Source organism: Crassostrea angulata, chromosome 2 (assembly GCF_025612915.1).
Source record: "Crassostrea angulata isolate pt1a10 chromosome 2, ASM2561291v2, whole genome shotgun sequence".
Lineage (NCBI taxonomy): Eukaryota > Metazoa > Mollusca > Bivalvia > Ostreida > Ostreidae > Magallana > Magallana angulata.
Window position 1 is genome coordinate 54,048,066 of NC_069112.1, and position 22,871 is coordinate 54,070,936.

The 22,871-nt window shown below is 31.9% G+C and overlaps 1 protein-coding gene across 1 annotated transcript in view; it reads left to right on the forward strand.

The window, feature by feature from the left end:
- The window catches only part of LOC128170562 (uncharacterized), a 39,326-nt gene that overhangs the window by 5,873 nt on the left and 10,582 nt on the right, over nucleotides 1-22,871 (forward strand). Inside the window, exons 4-28 of the mRNA XM_052836348.1 lie at nucleotides 475-729; nucleotides 1,227-1,364; nucleotides 2,513-2,650; nucleotides 4,673-4,810; nucleotides 5,310-5,447; nucleotides 5,649-5,786; nucleotides 7,167-7,304; nucleotides 8,372-8,509; nucleotides 8,871-9,098; nucleotides 13,403-13,657; nucleotides 14,113-14,247; nucleotides 14,635-14,772; nucleotides 14,893-15,024; nucleotides 16,000-16,137; nucleotides 16,600-16,731; nucleotides 17,169-17,306; nucleotides 18,406-18,537; nucleotides 18,675-18,812; nucleotides 18,907-19,038; nucleotides 19,907-20,044; nucleotides 20,355-20,452; nucleotides 21,241-21,350; nucleotides 21,768-21,796; nucleotides 21,922-22,181; nucleotides 22,771-22,858. Coding sequence (XP_052692308.1) covers nucleotides 475-729; nucleotides 1,227-1,364; nucleotides 2,513-2,650; nucleotides 4,673-4,810; nucleotides 5,310-5,447; nucleotides 5,649-5,786; nucleotides 7,167-7,304; nucleotides 8,372-8,509; nucleotides 8,871-9,098; nucleotides 13,403-13,657; nucleotides 14,113-14,247; nucleotides 14,635-14,772; nucleotides 14,893-15,024; nucleotides 16,000-16,137; nucleotides 16,600-16,731; nucleotides 17,169-17,306; nucleotides 18,406-18,537; nucleotides 18,675-18,812; nucleotides 18,907-19,038; nucleotides 19,907-20,044; nucleotides 20,355-20,452; nucleotides 21,241-21,350; nucleotides 21,768-21,796; nucleotides 21,922-22,181; nucleotides 22,771-22,858 — 3,642 coding nt within the window. The remainder of the gene's footprint in view (nucleotides 1-474; nucleotides 730-1,226; nucleotides 1,365-2,512; nucleotides 2,651-4,672; nucleotides 4,811-5,309; nucleotides 5,448-5,648; nucleotides 5,787-7,166; nucleotides 7,305-8,371; nucleotides 8,510-8,870; nucleotides 9,099-13,402; nucleotides 13,658-14,112; nucleotides 14,248-14,634; nucleotides 14,773-14,892; nucleotides 15,025-15,999; nucleotides 16,138-16,599; nucleotides 16,732-17,168; nucleotides 17,307-18,405; nucleotides 18,538-18,674; nucleotides 18,813-18,906; nucleotides 19,039-19,906; nucleotides 20,045-20,354; nucleotides 20,453-21,240; nucleotides 21,351-21,767; nucleotides 21,797-21,921; nucleotides 22,182-22,770; nucleotides 22,859-22,871) is intronic.

Here is a 22,871-nt window from a genome sequence, read left to right on the forward strand (position 1 = left end):
TCTGATCATTAGATTTTTCTTGTTTCTGTTTTTGAAAAACTTTGTTTTATTTTATAATTTTTTTTTGGGGGGGGGGGGGGCAAAACTCACGTTTTTTGGACGAAAAGTGTTTTGTTAGGATTTTGTTAATTAATTAGTTTATTCTTTTCAATTTCTATGTTTTTTGTGGGTTTTTTTTTTAATTGTTAATAATATACTTTATTTTAATATGTAAAATAAAAAGAACAACAAAAGTAATTAGAAGGAAAGCTAAAAACATTTGTTATTCAATAAAACTATATAAACAACTGGATGAAATTTAATTTGCCTGCCAGTTTTCTGTGCACAGAAAACGGAAAATAAGATCATTTTTAGTTTTAAAAAAAAATATAAAGTTCTAAATTCATCTGGTTACATGTATATTTTATCGTAGAAAACCATACAGAATCGACAAAATTCCTAAACATTGTAAATAAAAATTATTGATTATTTTAGATGCATCAAATGGATTTACAGCGAGGTTTCTTGGATTTTCAATATACGTCTCAAACACAACAAACAAGTCGGAGGGAAAACTTTGCTTCAAAGACAACAACTTCACAAAAAGCACGATTCCAGCAGTCTTTAACACCACCTGCTTTGAACATGGTCAATACGTCATTTACTACAACGAGAGACTAGCAGGAGTGAACTATTCTAGTGGTTATTCTGACTACGCCTATAACGACCTCTGTGAAGTAGAAGTCTATGGTAAACAATTTAATGTATACTAGTTTGTATGTAACATTAGACAGACTATTACACAAAATTTTAGCCTATACTTAAATGATAAACTCAAGATATGTGAAGTTTTCTGGGGGGACAAATGCAACTCTTGTCATATAAATCTCTCTCATGCAAATTACAATGAGAAGTTTACACAGCAGACTACTTTTATCACTAATTAACGTTTTCGATTTTTCAAAAGTAAATGTATGCTTTTGATAATTCCCTCTTTTTTGATTTATTTCATTTATATACTAAAGCGAGTGATTAATGTTTAAAAAAAAAAGATCATGTTTGCATATTCAAAATTACAATAACATATCCATTGTCGAAAAAAGCTTCTCCTGCCATCATTTTCGGTCAATTAAAATTAAATACACAACCATAACCATTTTTTTTAACTCAGAAAACTTTTTAACTTTACTCATACCCTGTGATTACTGAAATCAGACATTTCTTAATATTGAGTCATACTTTTGTAGGATGTCCTACACCTGGTTACTATGGTATTGACTGTAACCTCACCTGTCCTGATGCCAACTGTGGATACTGTCACATCCAGACGGGCACCTGTCAGGGGGGATGTAAACCTGGATACAAGGGACACCGGTGTGAATTGGGTAAACAGTTATATTTGAAGTCTCTAAAATGCCTTCTAAGTTATGTTCAATTATTAGTATCATTTTTGAAGGGTTATCATATTTCAAATGGCAAATCATCATCATCATCATCAGCATCAGCATCATCATCATTTTATTATCAACGTCAAACTATTATTATTCAAAATATACATAGTAGTGTCGTTCTAGGCAGATCCAATAATCGTAAACGACAGAGAAAAGAGTGGCCTAGATTAAAAAAAAAAAGATTTAAAACTTTTAGTGAATATTTTTAATGAAGGTTAAAACAACAATTAACATGTGTAAGTAATCTGTAAGAGTTCTTCGGGGTTTCTTGATTTTTTAAATCTGTTTACAAAGCTTTCCAATTCAGTTTACTCGACAAGGACAATTACAACATACATGTAGTTTTATATGTTTTCTAAACCCCTCTTCGTAGAATTGGAAAAACAAGTTAAATTTTAAAGAAGGCTCGAATAATTTATTTTGCAAATTTGTCGACAATACGTAATTCAACATATTAAAAAAATATGCCAATAAATTTGTTAAAGATATTTTAAAGATAAAAATGCCATGACGTGTTGAGTCAGGAAATTGATATACTTGGTTAAAGAAAAAAAGGTCAACTTTCCGAAACACAAATATGATTTATTTCTTCATTGGTTTTAAGAACATGGCGAAATTCAATGCGAGGAAAAAAACAAATACAAGTTACACATGTACATAGCAATTGGAAGATTGTTAAAACAGCTGAATCACATCATACACCGTGATATTTCAGCATTATTTCATATAAAAGTGGTAAATTGATGGATAATATAGCTCTTTGGTTTGTTGTTGCCAGTTGTATTCTAAATCTCATTGCATTAAATCTAAAATCCATAACGAATTTAGGCTTTCCGTTTTAGTTTTGCGTTCCGTGTAGAATTTATTGTTTGCCTTCTCTATAATTCAAATTGGTAATAGTTTCTGGTAAATTATCTTTATGTACACGTGCGCTTTTTGCTTTCATTTCACTATTATTTCTTTGCACTTTTCTGTCCTAGATTTTAATCAGAGTTTAAATAAGTTGCATGCGATAAATCACCTAAGCATCTTCGTTTAAGCCTCAACACTGATCATTTACCCTATGTGTTCCTCTATTACAGAATGTGACAATAGAAAATATGGAGACGGATGCCAAAAAAGTTGTGGACAATGTGTAAACAAGACACAATGTGACAACGTGATCGGGACCTGCCCACAGGGGTGTGAGGCGGGATATAAAGGCCAAATGTGTAGTCAAGGTCAGTTACATGTATTCCGGTAATATTCGAGACAGCTGTTGAAAACTTTGTTATGTAACATTGAAATAAATTAAAAAAAATTAGGATCATGTACTTATTCCATACATGTTAACCTCCAGTGCTGAAAAAGAGATAGATTTTGAAACGAAAATCGGTAGCATTGCGCGCGACCCTTTTCGGGTATATTTCAGAGCACAGATTTTTATATACTACATATGAAGTAGGTGCTTCTGATTAGTAATTAACAATATCAACAAAAATATAATTGAACTTTGATAATAATATCAACACAATAAAAATGTTTGCATGCATTTACCATCATATTGATTACCGGTAAGCTATATTTGTGTGTGTGGGGGGGGGGGGGGGGAATACTTGAGTGCAGAGACTTTAACAATTGCCTATGTTCAGAAAAATTAACTTATAAGAGAAGTAGGAACTAGAGTAGGATATCGTTTATTCCTTTGCAACATCAAAACGAAGTTAACATGTTTATCACAAATCAAGCGGCATTGCAATAAACTGAAAGTCAATTTTACTGGTATGGCCGAGTCAAAAATATATTCAGTCATCGTTAAAGCTACGTGTGGAATGGCAAAGCTTTTTTTCCTTGGCGAGGATACAATACTAATGCGGGTTATGTAGTTTTCTGCAATGATCGCTACCTTCATAACCAGCATGAATAATTAAAGAAAGCATTTTATTGTTAATATTATTATCTTTCTTTTAACCAATTAATAAATTGATTATGGAAAGTAAGTAAAACTCATTAAATTACTGTTAACGTACATAGGTACGTTAGCTAAAACAAGCCAAATCGTCTCCTGTGAGACTTTGAGTCTGACATCATCATGATTATAGTGCAGTCCGTGATTTTTTGTAGGTCGGTATATGTTTAGACCAATCGATTAACGGAGCGTGTCAATTTCAGACCTGTCAATTTCTTCTCAGTTTCAGCCGCTGTAGACATCGACCAATCAATAAACGGGGCGTGAAGATTTCAGTCTGGCTGTTTCTATAGAGCTGTGAATTAACTATAAGTTTTTGTAAGAAATAGAGGGAATGATAATTGGTAGATGTAAATATATGGTAACGAGCTTAAGACCAATATTTTTTTTTTTTTTTTGTATTCATTACCCTGAAGTCAACAATAAATGTTTATATTGTGCAATGATTCTTACATCTTAATTTATTTTTTTTATCATGCGTACATTATTAAGTGTTCGATTAAGATTATAGGTGAAATTTTTAACACGTATTGACTGACCTACGTCAAAAGATTTTGAAAAGCTGTAGTGACTTTTATTAATGACACAACTGGGCAGTTCAAATGTATTAGACTGATTGACATCCAGCGTTAATTTACATATAAGCTGACTATAATTGAAAAAAAAGAGTTGATTATATATAAAAGATACAGTGGTTTATTTGATGGTTCGTACGGGCTAGATGAGCTCTTGGTTATATATAAACTGCCAGCGACATTTTTCCGAACTGCTTTAGGAGGACCAATAAAAAAAATACCAAGACTTTTACCATGCTATTTTACTTCACGTCATATTATCATAACACTTCGTAGATATAATTCATCATTTATTTTTAATAATTTGAGCTTGAAAAATTAAATTATATATTCCTTTATATTTTAGAATTATTAAGAATCTTAAATTGCTAAAATGAGGGCACGGAGCACAGTCAATATCTGTGTTATGCAAACATTAAATCATATAATTCAAAATTCATATCTTTACAAATTGGGCATAAAACATAATAATATTTAAACATCAAAATAAGCAGTCTTAATATTTCATTTCTTACATAGAGGTATTTAAATGAAAAAAATGTATATAAAACATATACATAATAAGATCACTGTTATCATAGTTCAAAACTGTGAATTTCAAATAAGGATCACTTTACACACAATTATCACAATTTAACAGATGGTAGATTCAATTAAATTGTATAGCAAAAACAAAGTTACTACGGAGCGATAACAATAAATACACTGATCTGTTTCAGAATGTGAAGAAGGATTTTATGGACGAGGATGTACGAGTCAATGTGGAAACTGTTCCAACCAAACGGATTGCAGTCGCTTCGATGGAACTTGTTCAAAAGGCTGTCTTCCAGGATATCGCGGAGACACGTGCAAAGAACGTAAGATTGCTGTTTAGTTATTTTTTTTATACCACTGCTTTTTACAACTCTGTTTTTTATTTATTTTAAAATCGGCTTAACTTTTTAGCTTTTCTTTTAAAAGAAATTTAATTTTTAAATTTTTAAACCTTTCTTCGGTTTTTAGAATGCACTGCAGGCTCTTTTGGCCCTATCAAGAAAAATGCAATGAATAATGAATGTTAATTGAAAAGTTTTTGAAGTGACTGAATGACAGAGCATTGCCATTCAGTCACTTTTAGAAATTATTCAGTTATTCCTTTGTGACCCTTGTGATTTTCAAACAAGACATATATAACTTATATTTGATAATATATTTATCAGTCTATCTTTAGTAGTAAGTGACAATTTTAAAACATACCGAATCTTTAATTTTTTTAATTTGCAGAAATTCAGTAAATTTAATTTTCCTGTATATCATTGCCTGTTTTAGGGGGGGTTTTGCAATTAATACGCGTTCTTCTATCAATATAAATTTAAGAGTGTGATGGTAATATGTATGGAGAAAACTGCAGCAAGTCATGTGGCAACTGTAAGAACAGTGAACAATGTCATCACATTGATGGAACTTGTATGAAAAGATGCGAAAATGGATACCAGGGTTTAAAATGCGACAAAGGTATTTCACCAGAAACAATTTGACGTAAGAGTATAATTGAAAGCTTTTAGAATATGTGGATTAGAAATTTATTAAATCTGGATTATTGCATTACATTGTTTATCTTATCACAGATATACAAACACAGTTGAATTCTTCACATTATGCATAATGACACATCAAAAGATCAAGGCTTTCAGTACTTCGATACTTTGATTGTAGAATGTGACAATGGAACATACGGGAACGGATGCAATAAAACATGTGGTCATTGCGTGAACAAGACGATCTGTTACCATGTGAACGGGACCTGCTTTGAGGGATGTGATCCGGGATATAGAGGTTCTCGGTGTCATCTAGGTAAGCTGTACACTCCGGGGGATTTTTAGCTACATGTACGCTTTGATCAGTATTACTAAAGATCTGTTGACAAAAAATTGATTAAATTAAAAAAAAAAAAAAGCATAAATTTTCTTGTATGCTTGATACATTTTGTTTGTTATACTATAGTATATAATTGCATAATTGCATAGCATCAAGAGGACGATACTTACTATTTTAGACGTTTGCTTTGTCTATTCCCGCTGCCTTTTAACGTTTTCATTCAATTATGTCAGGTAATTTTAAAAAAAAATTTAATTACAGAAAATGAAATAAATAATACAGTATAATATCAACAGTCTTTGCCTCATAGACAAGAGCGAGTATTTCCAAAGCTCTTAAGAGTAGAGTGATTTTTTTATAAAATTCTGACTGAAAGTTACATAGACAAGAGTTAGTGCAGAGAACCTGTTCTTTAATCCGGAATCAAGAAAATCATATTTTCAGCAATATGATTCTTAGTTCTTACATGCAATCACAAAAGATCAAGTAAAAAAAATTGATGATTCAACCAGTCTGAACATTGTGATGCATACCGGGTCAATTTGTCTTACATAAAAAGTTGTTTACGTCACAATGAATAAATTCGTCTAAACTCGCAGGAATGTCAAGAGCTGACGGACTATGCGACATTAATAACTGGTGGCTGCTTAACATTACACATGCATCTCTAGTGAAGGCAATACAAAGTAATTGTTGACTGGGTATAAAGGGAAACTATAATGTGTTGGACCTGAAGACATAAATAGAAATCATATTTGCCCGCATGCTCAGACAATAGCTGTTTATTTTTGTAACTGAGCTCATTAGATTATAGTAATTGATTTAATGATATATCGAAAAGAAATAAAGTTGTTTTCATCCTCTACAAACATCATTATTATTCAATATAACAGTTTATACTCCATTATTGTGATCGACTTTGGCCGATCACAGTTGTGTCCATATGAGGTTTCCGGCAAGTTTTACAATTTGCGCACGCATTGCGCTTTGTACTTCTTAAATTACCGTGCAATGACAATCTCATATAAATCTTAAATTACATGTAGATGACATAAACCGTTATTCTATTGTGTTTGTCTTGAGACTAAAACGTTTATACAGTCACATACATAATGATTCAAGTTACTTTTTCCTTACATATGCGTAAGAATATCAATTGGAAGTGCAACTCGTTTACTAAAAGTAAAGCTAATTCATGCCATGCTTTTTCAGAAACCACTAAAACGATGCGACATATCTTATTCATCTTGATTATTGCATGCACCCTAATGTTTTGGCATTACATTGATAAGGCTGTCAAATGATATAACATGCCGATCATTCCTTTGAAATGAATACTTGTATTTTTAATCTTAGAATGTAACAATAATAAATATGGAGACGGATGCCAAACAAACTGTGGACATTGTTTGAACACCAGTCAGTGTCACCATATAAATGGAACTTGTTTTGAAGGCTGTGATCCTGGATATGAAGGCCAAAAGTGTAATCAGGGTACGTAACTATAAACAGTTGCTTGCAATGCTTTTTTAGGCCATTAATCCTAATATTTTACTTTTGCATATTGTTATAAAAATCTCCTCTTGAATTTTTACCAGGTAATTGTATCATAATACACATTCAAAAAATGTTTTTCTTATCATTTAAAAGTAAGCACTTTCATTTTCTATACATAATGTAGAGAAAAGTTTCTATAAATAATCAAAATGGTTTAAAGATCTTTTCAAAAACCACATTTATGTTATAAACCACATTGGCATGAATTCTTAAAATTTTGCATGAATCATTTTGGTACTATGTATATTAGGGTATCATCAAACAAAAAAGTTATGATCCTTTCGAGGTTTTTACTGGAAATTTTGAAATATATAAAATTTCAACTATTTTTTGAAATATTTTATAAGAATACAATATACACGGTAAGTTAAAATAGAGATTCCACAAATTAAAGAGTGTTGTGTCGGCCATAAGCGAAGTTTTGATAGTGTTAATGGTTTGGGGTTGTAATCAGATTACATTTCCTACTTCTTCACCAATAATTACTTAACCAGTTCCGATCAAACTTAGCACAACGCATCTGCGAATAAAGAATAAAATAAAGTTGATGTTTAGTATATGTTTTTATCAAGATTTTGATCAGTAATTTGGCTGCAATCCTAAAACTTTTCATAAACATCATGATATAAAAGATAAAACTCACTTTGGTTCTAATTATCAGGACCAATAAAAGATTCGGTATTTGTTTTGAAATGTACAAAGAACAACGTCAGTGTATGCTCTTGAAAAACTTCTGAAAAAAAACTGTTGTGAGAAATTATTAGATAGAGGTGATTCAGATTTGTCCATTGTTTTTTCATTGACTGCGAAAATGGAGTATAATTGTACGTAGAGGATAATATTTTAGTATACGTAGTAATTAGCTTAATATATATCTTTTTGTAAGAAGGCTGTGTTGCTTTTGAGAATGATGTAATCATTGTGGTTTAAATATTTTCTTTCAACAACTCTACAAGTATTCACCAATTGCTTTATACTTTCATTTTTTTTTTCGTTAATTATAGAATGTAAGAATAAAACATACGGTTACCGATGCCAAAGGAAATGTGGACATTGTTTAAACAGCCCCCAATGTGACCACGTTAACGGATCTTGTTTACAGGGATGTAAAGCGGGTTATGAAGGACGCACATGTAACCTAGGTTGTATTTTTAGTTACTTGCCACCTTGTTCTAAGTTTCGAATACGAACAACGTAAAACGGATACCAAATCTCCTTGGAGATATGAATATATAAAACTGTGTATGATACGATTTAAGGAGAGTAATGTGTAAATGTACGTAACCAATTTATTCGGAGAAATTGTCTCTAATAGTTATTGTTTTTTTTGGTCTAGGTTAGTTTTAAATTTTTGTATGATGCATAATAACAATGTTGTTTCATATTGGGACTTTACAAAATGCATTCTTTATACTTCTGTGATACGAGATAAGAGTTCAACATTTGTGAGACACGTCTTTTCGCTAAAAGGCTCAAATAGTGATGATCTAAATAATTTTACAGTTAACTTGGCTCTACGCAAACCAGCATATCAGGAGAACATATACAAACATGCTAACGTTAGTGCCGGCAATGCTGTGGATGGACGCAAATCAAACTTGAAAGGTTTAGGAGGAGAGTGTTCAATATCAGCTGAGAAACAACGCACCGCTACCTGGTGGGTTAATCTAGAGAGCATCTATAGCATCCATAACATTCGTATCTATTACAGGACCGAGAATTTAGCCTGGGGTACGTACCAATACATCAGTAATATTTTTAAATTCGTAATTAATTTGAAATAGTGCTTTTTAATTGTATATTAATAATGCAACTGCTGATATATCATAATCATCGTTTTAGCAGGTAAAAGGGCCAATAGAAATAGAAGATATTGCTACAAAAATTTAATAATTATATAGACAGCGATCATATTAGAATATTATTTGTTTTCCAATTTTGGTGCAGTGATCAAACTTTCCGATGTCATTTGCCAAATTCTATGGGATTTATTTTTCTCAAAAAGGGGGAATAAATTGAATTTAAATGTGATGTAATCAATACACAAAGTGTTTATACAAATACTTCTACGTTAAAAAGCAAGAAAAAAGTTGTTTTTTAATGTACAAGTTAATTTTTTATTTAAAAAATGATATCTTAGAGAGCCATCTATACTCGAGGAGCAATTTCTGCAGAGAATTACCGATTCACTACTGCAATATTTGTGTTCAGCATTTGGAACACTTTTTTATGATGCATATAACGCCAACGAGTTTGAACTCGAAAAGTGCTGATAATGCAATACAATCGAAATATACATGTACTCTATATATACACAGTATAATACTCATGTTTATTTCCAGATTTGTAGTTACGGAAGATTGAGATAACTAATGTAACACTTATTGTATGTTAAGTCATTAAAGAAGTCACATAAGTTATTTAACAAAAATTAAAGGTCATGTCGATGATGAGTCAGGGGTTATGGTCAGTTACCCATACTGGTTAATCGATATCATTATAATATATAAAAATTAGGAGAATTCCTGAAGTTTAATAAAATAAGTTAAACTTTAAATATAGCTGTAAAATGGAGGAGGATCTCATTAGGAGTGGATGGCCTACGTACATGTAGGCATTTCCTGATATTTAATCTACATTAAGATTCGTATTTAGAATTCAAATATTGAGAGTATTAAAGAGTGAGGGTCCTTTTGTTACACTTACTAGATTTGAAAAAAAAAGGTTATGTATCAGTACCTGAAAGAAGGCCTAAATGTTATCTTTCTTATGAACATTATTGCTTCATAGGAATATAGATCATCTTTCAGAATTATGAAATATTATTTTTGGCAACATATCAATTACGAAAAGGTTTTTGTATTTTCTATGCAATGTAAGACCCTAAGGTGGTATGGAACACTTTCATTTTGTGACGTTTTGTTTATCGAAATAAACAATAAATAAAATGAAGTGTAATTATTTAAGTATTTTCTTTCCCAATATTGTCACCTAACAACGTAGCGCAGTGGGTTATAGCGTTTACTACGAGTCTGTAAGTCATGGGTTCGAATCCCGCTCTGGATTTTACAAAATTTACCTTTCCATATATTTTTAAAAGCTTTTTTGGTAAGATATTGTAAAATTTGAAAATCTAAACCGATGAAAATTTGTTAATTATAATGTACTTTAATCCACATTGATATCGACAAATGTCCCATACAACCTTAAATTGATATTTTTTTTTGTTCGACTCAGATTGTTTTGAACTAGTTTGCTAGAAAATAGTTTTGAAACGAGAGGTTAGTTCGTTCTTTTTCTTGCTTTTTTCTGTTTATTCATTGTGGTACACAGGTAAATTGCAACATATGTTGAACATATGTTTAACATATGTTGAACATATGTTCTTAAACATATGTTTGCCATAAAAAAAACGAGCACCTTATGTTAAACATATGTTCTGAAACATATGTTCATCCTATGTTTAACATATATTAAACATATGTGTTTGATAATCATATGATTACCATATGTTTATAAACATATGTTAGACGTATGTTAAACATATTTCATTGTTGTGTTTACTCATTTTCTTTATCCCTTGGGATTATTTACACAACATGTATCACATACGTCCTATGCATATTAAAAATATGCCTTTAAATATTTATTTTTTTTATGTTTTGAATCATTGTTGATACAAATTCTCTTTTTAAATTACCCTCTTTAAATGATTATCATGTTTTTACAACACTGAATCTTTAAAAATTTGCAGTAATTTTGCAGCTCCAGCTACCTGATGAAAAATAAACAGAGATTAAAATACATTTAATTTTTATTCTTGCAAATATCAGATAGACAAGTTTGTTATTCTCCTGTGAATGGTTCTCACTCACTGCAGCTTTAATTGTTTCTGAAAAAGAAACAGAGAGAATGTAACACTTTTTAAGATGGTTTATAAGTTTACAATTACCTAAGTTGCCACATTATTAAAACAAAAGTTTGAAAAGTATCAAGACCAAGTTGCAAATACAACATGAGTTAAGTTTTTTCATTCTGTTACCAAAGTAAATTTTTTGAAGAATTGCATCATTTGTGAGTTCGATCGATCGATCGAGAGAAATTTATAGCTCTGCCTTTAATACTTTAATCCCACTCTTGTCCAACTTCTTTTTCGATGTGCTGTTTATCATTTGACAAGTCAAGTTTAAACTTCGGTCTAAAATGTTAATACAAATGCAAATACAACCTTAGAACCTTTTAAAATTGTTCAAATTAAGAAGTGGAAAACTATTAATATATTTGTGTTATTTCTAAAGTGGGATTTTAAAATCTTACAAAATATCATTAGAACTAAGACAATTTTATATTTAGCATCATTCATACAGTCAGAGCTATATTTAAATTTAATTACCATAATTTGTGTAGCATATGTAGTGCAGATGTCTTTGAGCTCAAGAAGAATATCTGGATCCTGGACCATTCATCACTTCATCGTCTTCAGCCTGCATTCAAGAAATCTTACAAACATCTGCACTATTACTACATCCATTTGCTACAAATTATAATAAAAAAATAAGCTTAAACTTAATGTTTAAGACTTAAACTTAATTATAATACACTGATATTCATTGAACGTAATTGGCTTTACTACAATAATATTAATATACATCGTGCTGCTGTTTTGAAAATGTAAGAAATTTTTATAATTATGTACTTACTTCTTCATAATCTCTGATACTTTGTTAATTAATGCCATCTGTGATGTGTCCACTAGTCACTGCAATCCTAAAATAAAAACACTTTTTTCAATTAGCATGTAATAAAGATTACACTATAACTATTGATTGATACAGATTTTTTCAATGAAAAATGAAATGATGATTGAATATTTCAAGGCGAAGAAATAAATCATTGTACTGTGTTGACACAAAATAATTCATTCGGAATTTTCCTGTAGGATTGTAAAAACTTTTTTCATTAATAACTGATAAACAGCAAAAGAAGACATACTCGTTGCTTTGTAATGAGCTTTGCTCTAGCTTTGGGGGCTACTTTCGCTTTCCAAGTTTTTAAATGCATCTGATCTGAATATATCTTTTAAATCCACATGTCTATGCTTGTTTACCATTAAACTTGTTAGGTTTAAAAAAAAACTATAACCAGTTAGCTGTTGAGTTACAGCTTTGTGTGAAGACATTTACAGACCTAACCTTTTCTGAGATGTTCTACATTCTGTCATTCGTAAACATGGTAACTAATGTATTGTTAATTCACTGTATTTTTAAAACAATTTCAACAGCCATGGAAGTTCAACTATAGAGCTGGTTTCAAAAGTTAAACAACAATGATGACCGTCGGTCGTTGATATAACATTATTTTATACTGAAGGCTACAGTATGGTTTTTCAATCCGAATTTTCTAGAACACAACTACAGCCCGTAGATTGCCTCATTGTCACTCTATAATCTTGAATAGGTAAATGAAAACGCATTCCTACCTTAAAAGTACAAGTTAAAATCCATCTTGCAGATTGATCATCTGCCTCCGTGACGTAAAATATGACGTATGTTTATTAACACTAAATTTAAAACCGATTCAGGCTTAAATCCGGATTTGTTAACGAAACACTTCATATGAAAAAAAATGCATAGCTAATGTTGATTATATAATTTATTTATACACCTATTTATTACTACATATGTAAATATTTAAGCCAACAAACATGTCTAATCAACATAACACAAATTGAAAACATATGCTGATCATATGTTTTAAACAATCCTATGTTCAAAATATGTTCAACATACGTTGAACATATGATTACCACAAATATATGTTCAACATATGTTTTGAGTCTGTAATATGTTTAACATATATTTCAAACATATGTTACCAATATTTTTCAAACATATATTCAACATACTGTGAAAAATTCATATGTTTAAAGTATGTTTAACGTATGTAGAACATATGTTACTCGAAACATATATTGAACATATGTTGCAGTTTTACCTGTGTATGTTTTGTGAACATAAAGTATATTTTTATTGAAGGTCCATCAAACGGGCATACAGCGAGATTTCTTGGATTTTCTATATACGTCTCAAACACAACAGACAAGTTAGAGGGAAAACTTTGCTATAAAGACGATACCTTTAATAGAAGCACGATACCAGCTGTCTTTAACACCACCTGCTTTGTTCATGGTCAGTACGTCATTTACTACAACGAGAGACTACAAGGAGTTACCTATCCTAGTGGTTATTCTGACTACGCCTTTAACGAACTCTGTGAAGTGGAAGTCTATGGTAAACATGTTAATGTTTATAGTTTCGTTGTAGAATGTTAAATTTGCATTTTTAATCAACTGATAAAGATAAAATAAATTTTAAAAACACAATTTTATAAAATGTGTATGGATTGTTATTAATAGGTTTGTAATAATTTCAGTAATCTAATCTCATTCAATGATAAATTTGATCAAACGGAATAGTCTACAACGTTAATACTCGTTAAGTTTGAATTTGATTAACCGGAAAACCAGTACAATGTATCAGAGTGTCTATAATGGCATGGCATAGCGAAAATACCGTTGGATTGTTGTTGTCAGTTAGCAATTGACAATATATTGCATGAAATATAATATGAATATTATATTATAATATAATATGAAAACAGACAATACATTTCCACAATGCGAATATGAAGACAGTAGACAAAATAATGTAAACCTTGAATGAAAACAAGTTATGGTTATACCTAGGTTGTCCCACACCCGGATACTATGGTATTGACTGTGACCTCCCCTGTCCTGACGTCAACTGTCGATACTGTCACATCGAGACGGGCACCTGTCAGGGATGTAAACCTGGATACAAAGGACACCAGTGTGAATTAGGTATAGTACAGCGACACTCAATTCAGGAATACTGTAGACTTCTACTTTTATTTTAAATAAACCTTCATCGCCATTTGTTTCTAATATTGTCATTAACTTGTTTCTAATATTGACATTAATAATAATATAGATCAAGATGTAAATAAAAAGAACCGTATATATTTTTATCATAAACTAATTTATTATTTATCATATGTCATGATATAAAGATTAATTTAATAATAATTGTTATCCCTGGCTTCGTAAACATATACTATATCACAATTATTATCACGTGATTGGAAAAAAGTCATAATTTCGTTTTAAAGAACTTTTGTTATAAATTTTATTTCAATTACATATTACTGTAATTTTTTGACGGTGCTCTTATTCGTTCTTTTATCACAGAATGTGACAAAGGTTGGTATGGAGACGGATGCCAAAGACGATGCGGACATTGTATAAATACGACACAATGTGACCGCATTAATGGGACTTGCTTACAGGGGTGTGAAGTGGGATATGAAGGTCAAACGTGTGATCAAGGTGAGTTGATAAACCTTAACACTCTGTTCCGTCTGTTTATTTCATTGTTAACTCAGACCAGATTGTTCTTTAGTTGAATTAGCATGCACAGTTTTATTTTTTTTTTCTTCATTTTTTTAGAGTGCCAAGACGGATACTTTGGTGAAAACTGTGCTCGAGAATGTCCTGCTAACTGTAACAGCTGTAATAAAAAATCGGGACTTTGTGATCTTGGATGTCATCCGGGATGGAAACGGACAAATTGTACAGAAAGTATGTATCGTGATAATTTATCTGGCCGCGCCGTCACCAACTTTCCTTAAGTCAATACTCAGCCTCAAATCTGAGGTTTGACCTCAAATTTATGCACTTTTCTTTAAAGGATTTGAGTTGAGGAATGAGCTGAGGGATTTGAAAATTTTGGTGACGGTGGAGCCAGGTCATACAAATATTCAAGCATAAAACAATGATGATATTCAAGTTTTTTGGTACTACGCATTCATACTATATGTCTACAACGCATATATATTAATACATTTTTATTATCAATTTGAGCTCACTTAGTATTAAAAGCATATAAACTGATAGACTTGAAATATTAAATCAACTGATCGTATTAAACCAAGAATGGCAAGAGAAATTTTTACAATACATAAGATATTAGATTAATATCTGAATTATTTGCAATGTATCTTTAAACTGTTTCTTTGCTCTTTATAAAATATGTTGTCCGTCTGCTTTACACACAATCTGATTTGGAAGAAAACAACGTTATACTTAGGGTACTTTATTTCGTTCCTTGGATTTAAAGCTGAACATCGGTCGTTTAACACTGTTTAAGTTGTATAACATTCAGGAAATATGATTTAAAACCTTACTATCTTGAGCTTTATAGATAACAATTTTTCATAATCAACTGAACAACGCTTATTTTTGAAACTAAACCATGTGAAAGCTTTCTGAAAACGACGTTATTGTTTTTAGGAAGGGTTTTAATGGATTATGACAACATTAGTGTAAATAACCGTAAAACTATGTATTGAAAACTATGTATGTATGCATTTGTAGATACAGAAACGACGTGCTTATCCATTAATAAATTTTCTTTGAATAAAATTGTTTTACCGTGTTTTTTAGTAAGTGCTCTAATCTCCAAATTGGGCAACATTGAACTAAAATCTACACACATGTATATTCCTTCATTAAAGTATATTTAACTAGCCGTTTTCATGGCGATTAATATTTCAGAGTGTGATGATTACCGTTTTGGTAAGAATTGCAGCAAGCAATGTGGACATTGTTTCAATAATTCATCGTGTCATCACATAAATGGAACCTGTGTGGATGGGTGTGACAGAGGGTACCAAGGCACAGAATGCATGCAACGTAAGCACAGATTATGTTTATATTATTTCAACGTATATGTTCTACATGTGCTGGATCGATATTGTAGAGCAATCTCACAAAATGTTTACCTTAAAATTACTCTATCAATAAAAAGTTTGGGCTATTGAAATCAATATTGGTTGTAACAATGTTTATTGAATTTGGCGTATTTTTTAAATGGTATATTTAGAATTATGATGAGGACTTCTTCATCTAAATATTCTAAATATATTTACACAGATGTATATATTTTTTACAGTTTATTTCCGTAAGCAGAAAGTAACAAATTTCTATTCTATGATACACTCATATAACATTTCAACGCTTGCTAAATTAATATAATTTGTTGTTCCTCCTCAGTTTATCAAAAAAATTAAATTCAATAATTTAAACAACAGAGACCATTAAAAATGAACAATTAATATTTTTTTTTAAAAAATTGTCGTTTTGATTTTTTTTCAGAGTGCTCAAACAACACTTTTGGTCGTAACTGTCAGGAAAAATGCAACAGGACGTGTATAACCTGTGACATAGTTACTGGAATCTGTGACAGTGGATGTCATCTCGGTTGGAAAGGAGACTATTGTGAAAACGGTATTTTATCAACCCAGATTTCAGTAGAATTGTGTACTGTTGTTTCATAGACAACAGTAGATTATATTCGTATACATGTTCGTAGAATACAATTTTTTATGGATTTCAGTGTCGTTATTATTCATGAAATTGAATAAAGTGCAAATTTTGTTACAAATTGTGATAAAGGATTATTGGTAACAAGTAAAGGTTGCTTTAAAATGGCGAGTTAACATAATATTCTACAGAAGAGTTGCCTGCAAATATAAAAAAGCTCAAATAGAAATTTGGTGAATTTCTTTCAGTGAATCACAATTTTACTTGTTTTCATTATGCACAATACTTAGTTAGCACTGTAATGTGTTCTTTTACTATAAAATGCAAATGTTCTGTGGTATTAGCTGTTTTTCAGGTTAGCTTAAAAATACATATCATTATTTTTTTTTTTTAAATCGTAGCATGCGATGGCAATTTCTACGGAGCCAATTGCAGTCTACAATGTGGAAAGTGTAGGAACAATACACAGTGTCACAACGCATACGGTAATTGCACGGGTGGATGCGCCAGTGGGTTCAACGGCACCAAGTGCGACACAGGTATTGTATACGTGGTTATATTAAATAAAATGTTGAAAAAAACCTCCTTCAAGAAAGGTAACAACAATAAACGTTTGAGCTTCCTTGTGATATCACTTTCTTATGTCTGAAAAAGGCCCTGTCACACCAAGTTGCGTTCAACGGCGTATTCACGGCGTTGTAAAATTCATGGCATCGCCGTAGAATCGCAAGGAAAATTCAGGAAAACTTGTACAATTGCCAATGTTCGAGTTTTTGTGGTCTGGATGATAACGCACCAGAAATGTCGTGGGAGTGCGGTACAAACGATAACAAACGCAGAAGAAACGTAAAGAGAGCGCGATGAACACAGCAACAACTCTTTGGGTCACTGTGTACACACAGCCAAATGAAAAACAACATTTCAAACGCTATGGAGTCGCAGTGAGAGCGCGATAGAGACGCAGTGAGATCTCAAAGAGCTTGAGGTCTCTGTGCAAGTGCAATTGACTTATTTCTACGTCTACACTGCAAATAGCTGCGTTTCTTGAGCGCGCCAACGGAGCTTTAGTGGCGCTGTTGGAGACCTTACGGCACTGTCACGGCAACCCCCTCCGCTTGTACGGCGTGTTTATCAGAACGCAGAGACACGACACGTACTTAATGCATAATCAAAGTGCGCACCGTCGCATGGCGTCCTAAAATGTTCTAGGCGATTCCACTGCGACAAACGAAGATGCCGTTGCGTTGTAATGGCGCTCTAGAAGACTCCACTGAGTTTACATTGGCGTTTTGGCGTTTTACATTATCTAAGGACGCAGTGGGATCGCTGCAAGGACACAGCGCCGGTGTGACAGTGGTTCATGTTAACAATAGGACTTCAAACTAGGGTAGATTAACTTAAGTAAGTTTAAATGTTTTTATACAGCCGATTGTTTTACCGTTTTGTTAATACTTAAAAAACAAATGATTCCGTTGCAAAGGGTCATCCACCACTAACTTGTGGAAGTAACACGTACAACACAAGGCCTTTCACTTATTTAATTTGTCCAACAAATATGTATCATTTGAAATTTATACCTATGTTTGAAAAAAATCTGTATCATTTTTTCTACACTAATTTTCCGTTTACTTTTTGTAGAATGCTATGATGGTTATTTTGGTCCAAACTGTCGTGGAGCATGCAACGAAACGTGCAAAAGCTGTAATAAGACCTCGGGTGTCTGTGAATACGGCTGTAAACCAGGATGGAAGGGTGACTTTTGTGAAACAAGTAATAATGATATTATCTAGATAGTTATGCTTTCATTTTACTGCATGTAAATTTTCTGTGTAACAATATGTTTATAATTAAACTTTTAAACAACAAGACATATTCAAGATAAGTAATTTTGATGATATTCATTTCAGTTTGTGATGAACTTTTTTATGGAGAAAATTGCAGTGTGCCGTGCGGGAATTGTTTAAAAAATGAGCAGTGTCATCACTTGAATGGAACGTGTTTTAATGGGTGCATGAGTGGCTTTATGGGCTCAGAATGCATAGAAGGTAACAATTTTTAATAGTGTTGCTTCCGAGATCTAAACAACAGACAATAATGTTTATTGCCCAAAATAATTGCTTCTTTGTTTTCCTTTTTTAGAGTGCCAGGATGGATATTTTGGAGAAAACTGTATACGGGAATGCCCTGATAAATGCTACAGCTGTAACAAATCTTCTGGTATTTGTGATCTGGGATGTCATCCGGGATATAAAGGGACATACTGTACAGAAGGTAATCAATCATAAGGCCAGTAATTATTCAGGCAAAACACTATCGTAATTAAATTGTGCCGTAAACAGCAAATATGATCATTTTTTTATTTGGTGCAAACGCAAATGCCTACACACATACACACCCTGTCTTTCTTTGTTGTTCTTTTTCATTCATATAAATATGAATTGAAAGGTAAAACACGAAATAGGTTATAAATTAAACCACAGATAGCAAGACAATTTATCAGAGGGAAAAAATATTTGAGTTGATAGTTAAATTGTTGTTCGTATTGCGATTAAGATAATCAAATTGATAGGAAATGACGATTGATGATGCTGTTATATGATTGTTTTCACAATAACGCATTCAGGTCTTTTGTCTGGATGTTTTAGTTCTAGATTTAAAACCATAACGAATCACCAATACAACTCTGAAGAATACATCATCAAAGTTGTCTTGTTAGTTGTCCGATGATATTCACGGCATGTTTCGGCTATATACATGTACATGGCGGCCTTCTGTATTAAAAATAAAGCTTTCCGTTAAGATCACGTATGAACAAAATTGTATTTCCTCTACAAACTTGTTGGTTATGTACTAAAGGAAACCATCTATTTTAGAGATGTATCATCATATTTCACTTGAAAATATTCACAAACATTTCATGTTTTTTTTGTTTTTTTTTTTGTTTCTTTGGGGGGGGGGGGGTGTTAATGAATATCTTGAATCTGGTATTTTCGTCCGTACTTAAGTCCGCCGTCAAACATTGTATAAGTTGTATAACATTCAGTAAAGATGTTTAAAACCTCACTATCTGCAGCTTTATATCGCTTCAAAAAAGTGTATACCCTTTTAATTGCATTTACATGTACCCTTTTATTGAAAGAATGTGATGGTGGACTTTTTGGAGTGAACTGTAGCATGCCATGTGGACACTGTCGTAATAACCAACAATGCCATCATATAAACGGAACATGTGCAGATGGATGTGACCAAGGGTATATGGGTGACAACTGCACGAAAGGTAGAGAAACTTTCTTTTATTATTAAGTTCATCATTGTTTACAGGTATAATTTTAGAAATTCGTGGAACAAGAGTGTCTAAATGAAAACGAATAACTTTAGAACACTTTTGACACATATTATAACCCACTTTTGTTTTCACGCCACAATTTTTATCATCGTTACATAATTACACAGAAAATGTGTATGTACTGATTACATTTTTCAAACTAAAATAAGTGTGTTAATGTTTTTTGGATTTTTTTTTTTTTTTTTTTGCTAAAAAAAAAACAGATTTCTATATTTTCCTGTACATGTATTTTCTTTTGCAGAGTGTATGAACGGTCGTTTTGGCTACGACTGTCTTAGAAATTGCAGTTCGCTTTGCGTGAACAGAACTTGTGAAAAGAAAACCGGCAGTTGCAAACAGGTTATCAAACGAGATATTCGTGTTTAAAGTATATTTATGTGTCATTAAGTGTGTCACTGAAATGGCAATGGAACTTAATTTATAATTATCCATTGATATGGAAAATTTGATGCACTGTAAAATTTCAAATTCATTGGGATTTATATACTAGGTGTGTGAATTTAAGGAGAATCATTAAGTGAAACTTCACCATTCAGACACCTTAAGGTGGCTGGATGGGGAACGAAATAACGATCAGATCAGCCTTAAACGTTTAAAAATGGTGTTTTTGGCCATAATGTATTGTTGAATAAAGAATAATTTTATCATTAAATTTTGAACAATTTTTATACCTTTGTACATAGCTCTTTGTCTAAAAGAGGTATATATAGCCTTAAAATGGCCACGACCATCTAGCCTCCTTTAAAGTGACTGAAACATACCTCAAAGATGACTGAATGGCAAACTGTAAGCCAACTTTAATTCACGATCACATAATTCGCAATTTACGGAGAAAAACTGGTTTGCGACAACTAAAGATTTCGACAATTCTTTATCCAGATCTGTGTTTTTATAACAATCATACGACACGGACTGGTTCACGGTGAGAAATATTCGCGACGATGAGGCTCTCGCAAACCTCCAGAAAATTTCTTGCACGCGAAATATAGTAGGTTTTCAGTAACTTAGCAGTTCAGTCACCTCTCCACCAGATCTTTTAGTTAGTTCGAGTTTACTGTATGGCAGAGTTTTAGCCTATAATTAGGTGAATAAAACAAAAACCTATATACCGTTTTATTTTGTGATAGATTGCAACACAGACAAGTGATTCTGAGAACAACGCCTCATTTGTTGGTGTAGGGGTCGGATTGCTAATCTTACTCATTGCTTCTGTTCTCGTGTTTGTCATCGTAAGAAGGTATACAGCATTATGAATTAAACCGTTATTTTGAACGAAGTAGATACTGTTTGTACATGATATTTAAACAAGTATAAAATTAATTAAATGTTACTTAAAAATTTGAAATTTAACCCAAACTTACACAATTATTTAAAATGGGATTGTAAAATTAATAGTTCTTGTGCAGATTGAATTAATAACAAATTTTCTTGTACATTTTTTCCAAACATTGGTTATTCTTGGCTTTAAATAGTTTAACAAATAAAAAGTTTTTAAAAATGTTTTATCTAATTTATTATTTCTTTAAATACTATTTGGAAATATTGTATATTCAGATAAATTACTAGTATGTGTATACATGTATATAAAAAATGATGGCTCAAAATGTGTGGTGGTTATGTTAAGATTGAGTTGTACAATTTTTTTTGTGTTCAGGCATCGAAAGTCTAGTCCACACGGCCAACGTAAGTATAATAGTGTATTTCTTGCAGGTTCTTTTCTTTTTAATTTAGGGGGGGGGGGGGGGGTTGGGGGGTTGGGGCTTGGTGTAACATATCATTTTGTAAATATTTAACATAATATTTTAAAGCGCTGAACAACAATCGAAGGGATGATGAGATGAAGCTTACAGGACAGGGTTACTCGAAAATAAATACTCAAGGTTCAAGCAATGGTCGCCCAGCCATTGAAACAACACCTTTGAGCGAAGGTGTGAATGGGATGATAGTCGAGGATCCCGAATATTTTAACGTAACCAAGACAACGCCCGATATAGCTATTGATAAGCTTGAAGCTGCTATCGCTGAGAAGGGAAAAAACGACAACGAAGGTTTCCGAAAGGAATATGCGGTAAAGGTCAAAGTTTATCACAGAATGTGTTATAAAAGAACCCATTTAATGAAAAAAAAATGTTGCTCAGTCTTCGAGAAATAGTAAGACGGCATGAAGGTGAATATCTTTTTAATGTTAAATGATTGTTAAAATGTGTCTTTTGAAGCAGAACTCTTTTATCAAAGAATTTTGTTTTGATTAATGAAATCTGCTTTTACTAACGTTTATGAGGAGATACTTTTAAAAATTGAAACACTGTACTTTATTGTGGTCCCATTGTACAGCTTAAGAATGCAAAAGTAAACTGAGACTGTTTTGTATCCTTTTTCATTGATTCATTTAATGTTTACGAGCCAGTAACTAAAGGTGTCAATATTAAGAAAAGAGGTGATTAGAAATTAAGAGGGGTGACATAAATTTGTCACCCCAAATACATTTTCGATGACTTCAGTATTTATTTTTTTAGTGTACTAATATAAAACAGCATTTGGGGAGGGACTATTGTATTTAATTTGACGGAGGTTTGGCTTAAAGCTAAATAAATGATTGACACAATAATTCTTATTATTTGTGATAAAAAAAAATTCTGATAAAAATTGTATTATAGGCTCTTCCAAGTGGTGAGCTACACACAAGTGAATTTGGAAAGAAACCTGAAAATGTTCCTAAGAATAGATATAAAACAACTTTTCCTTGTAAGTTTATTTT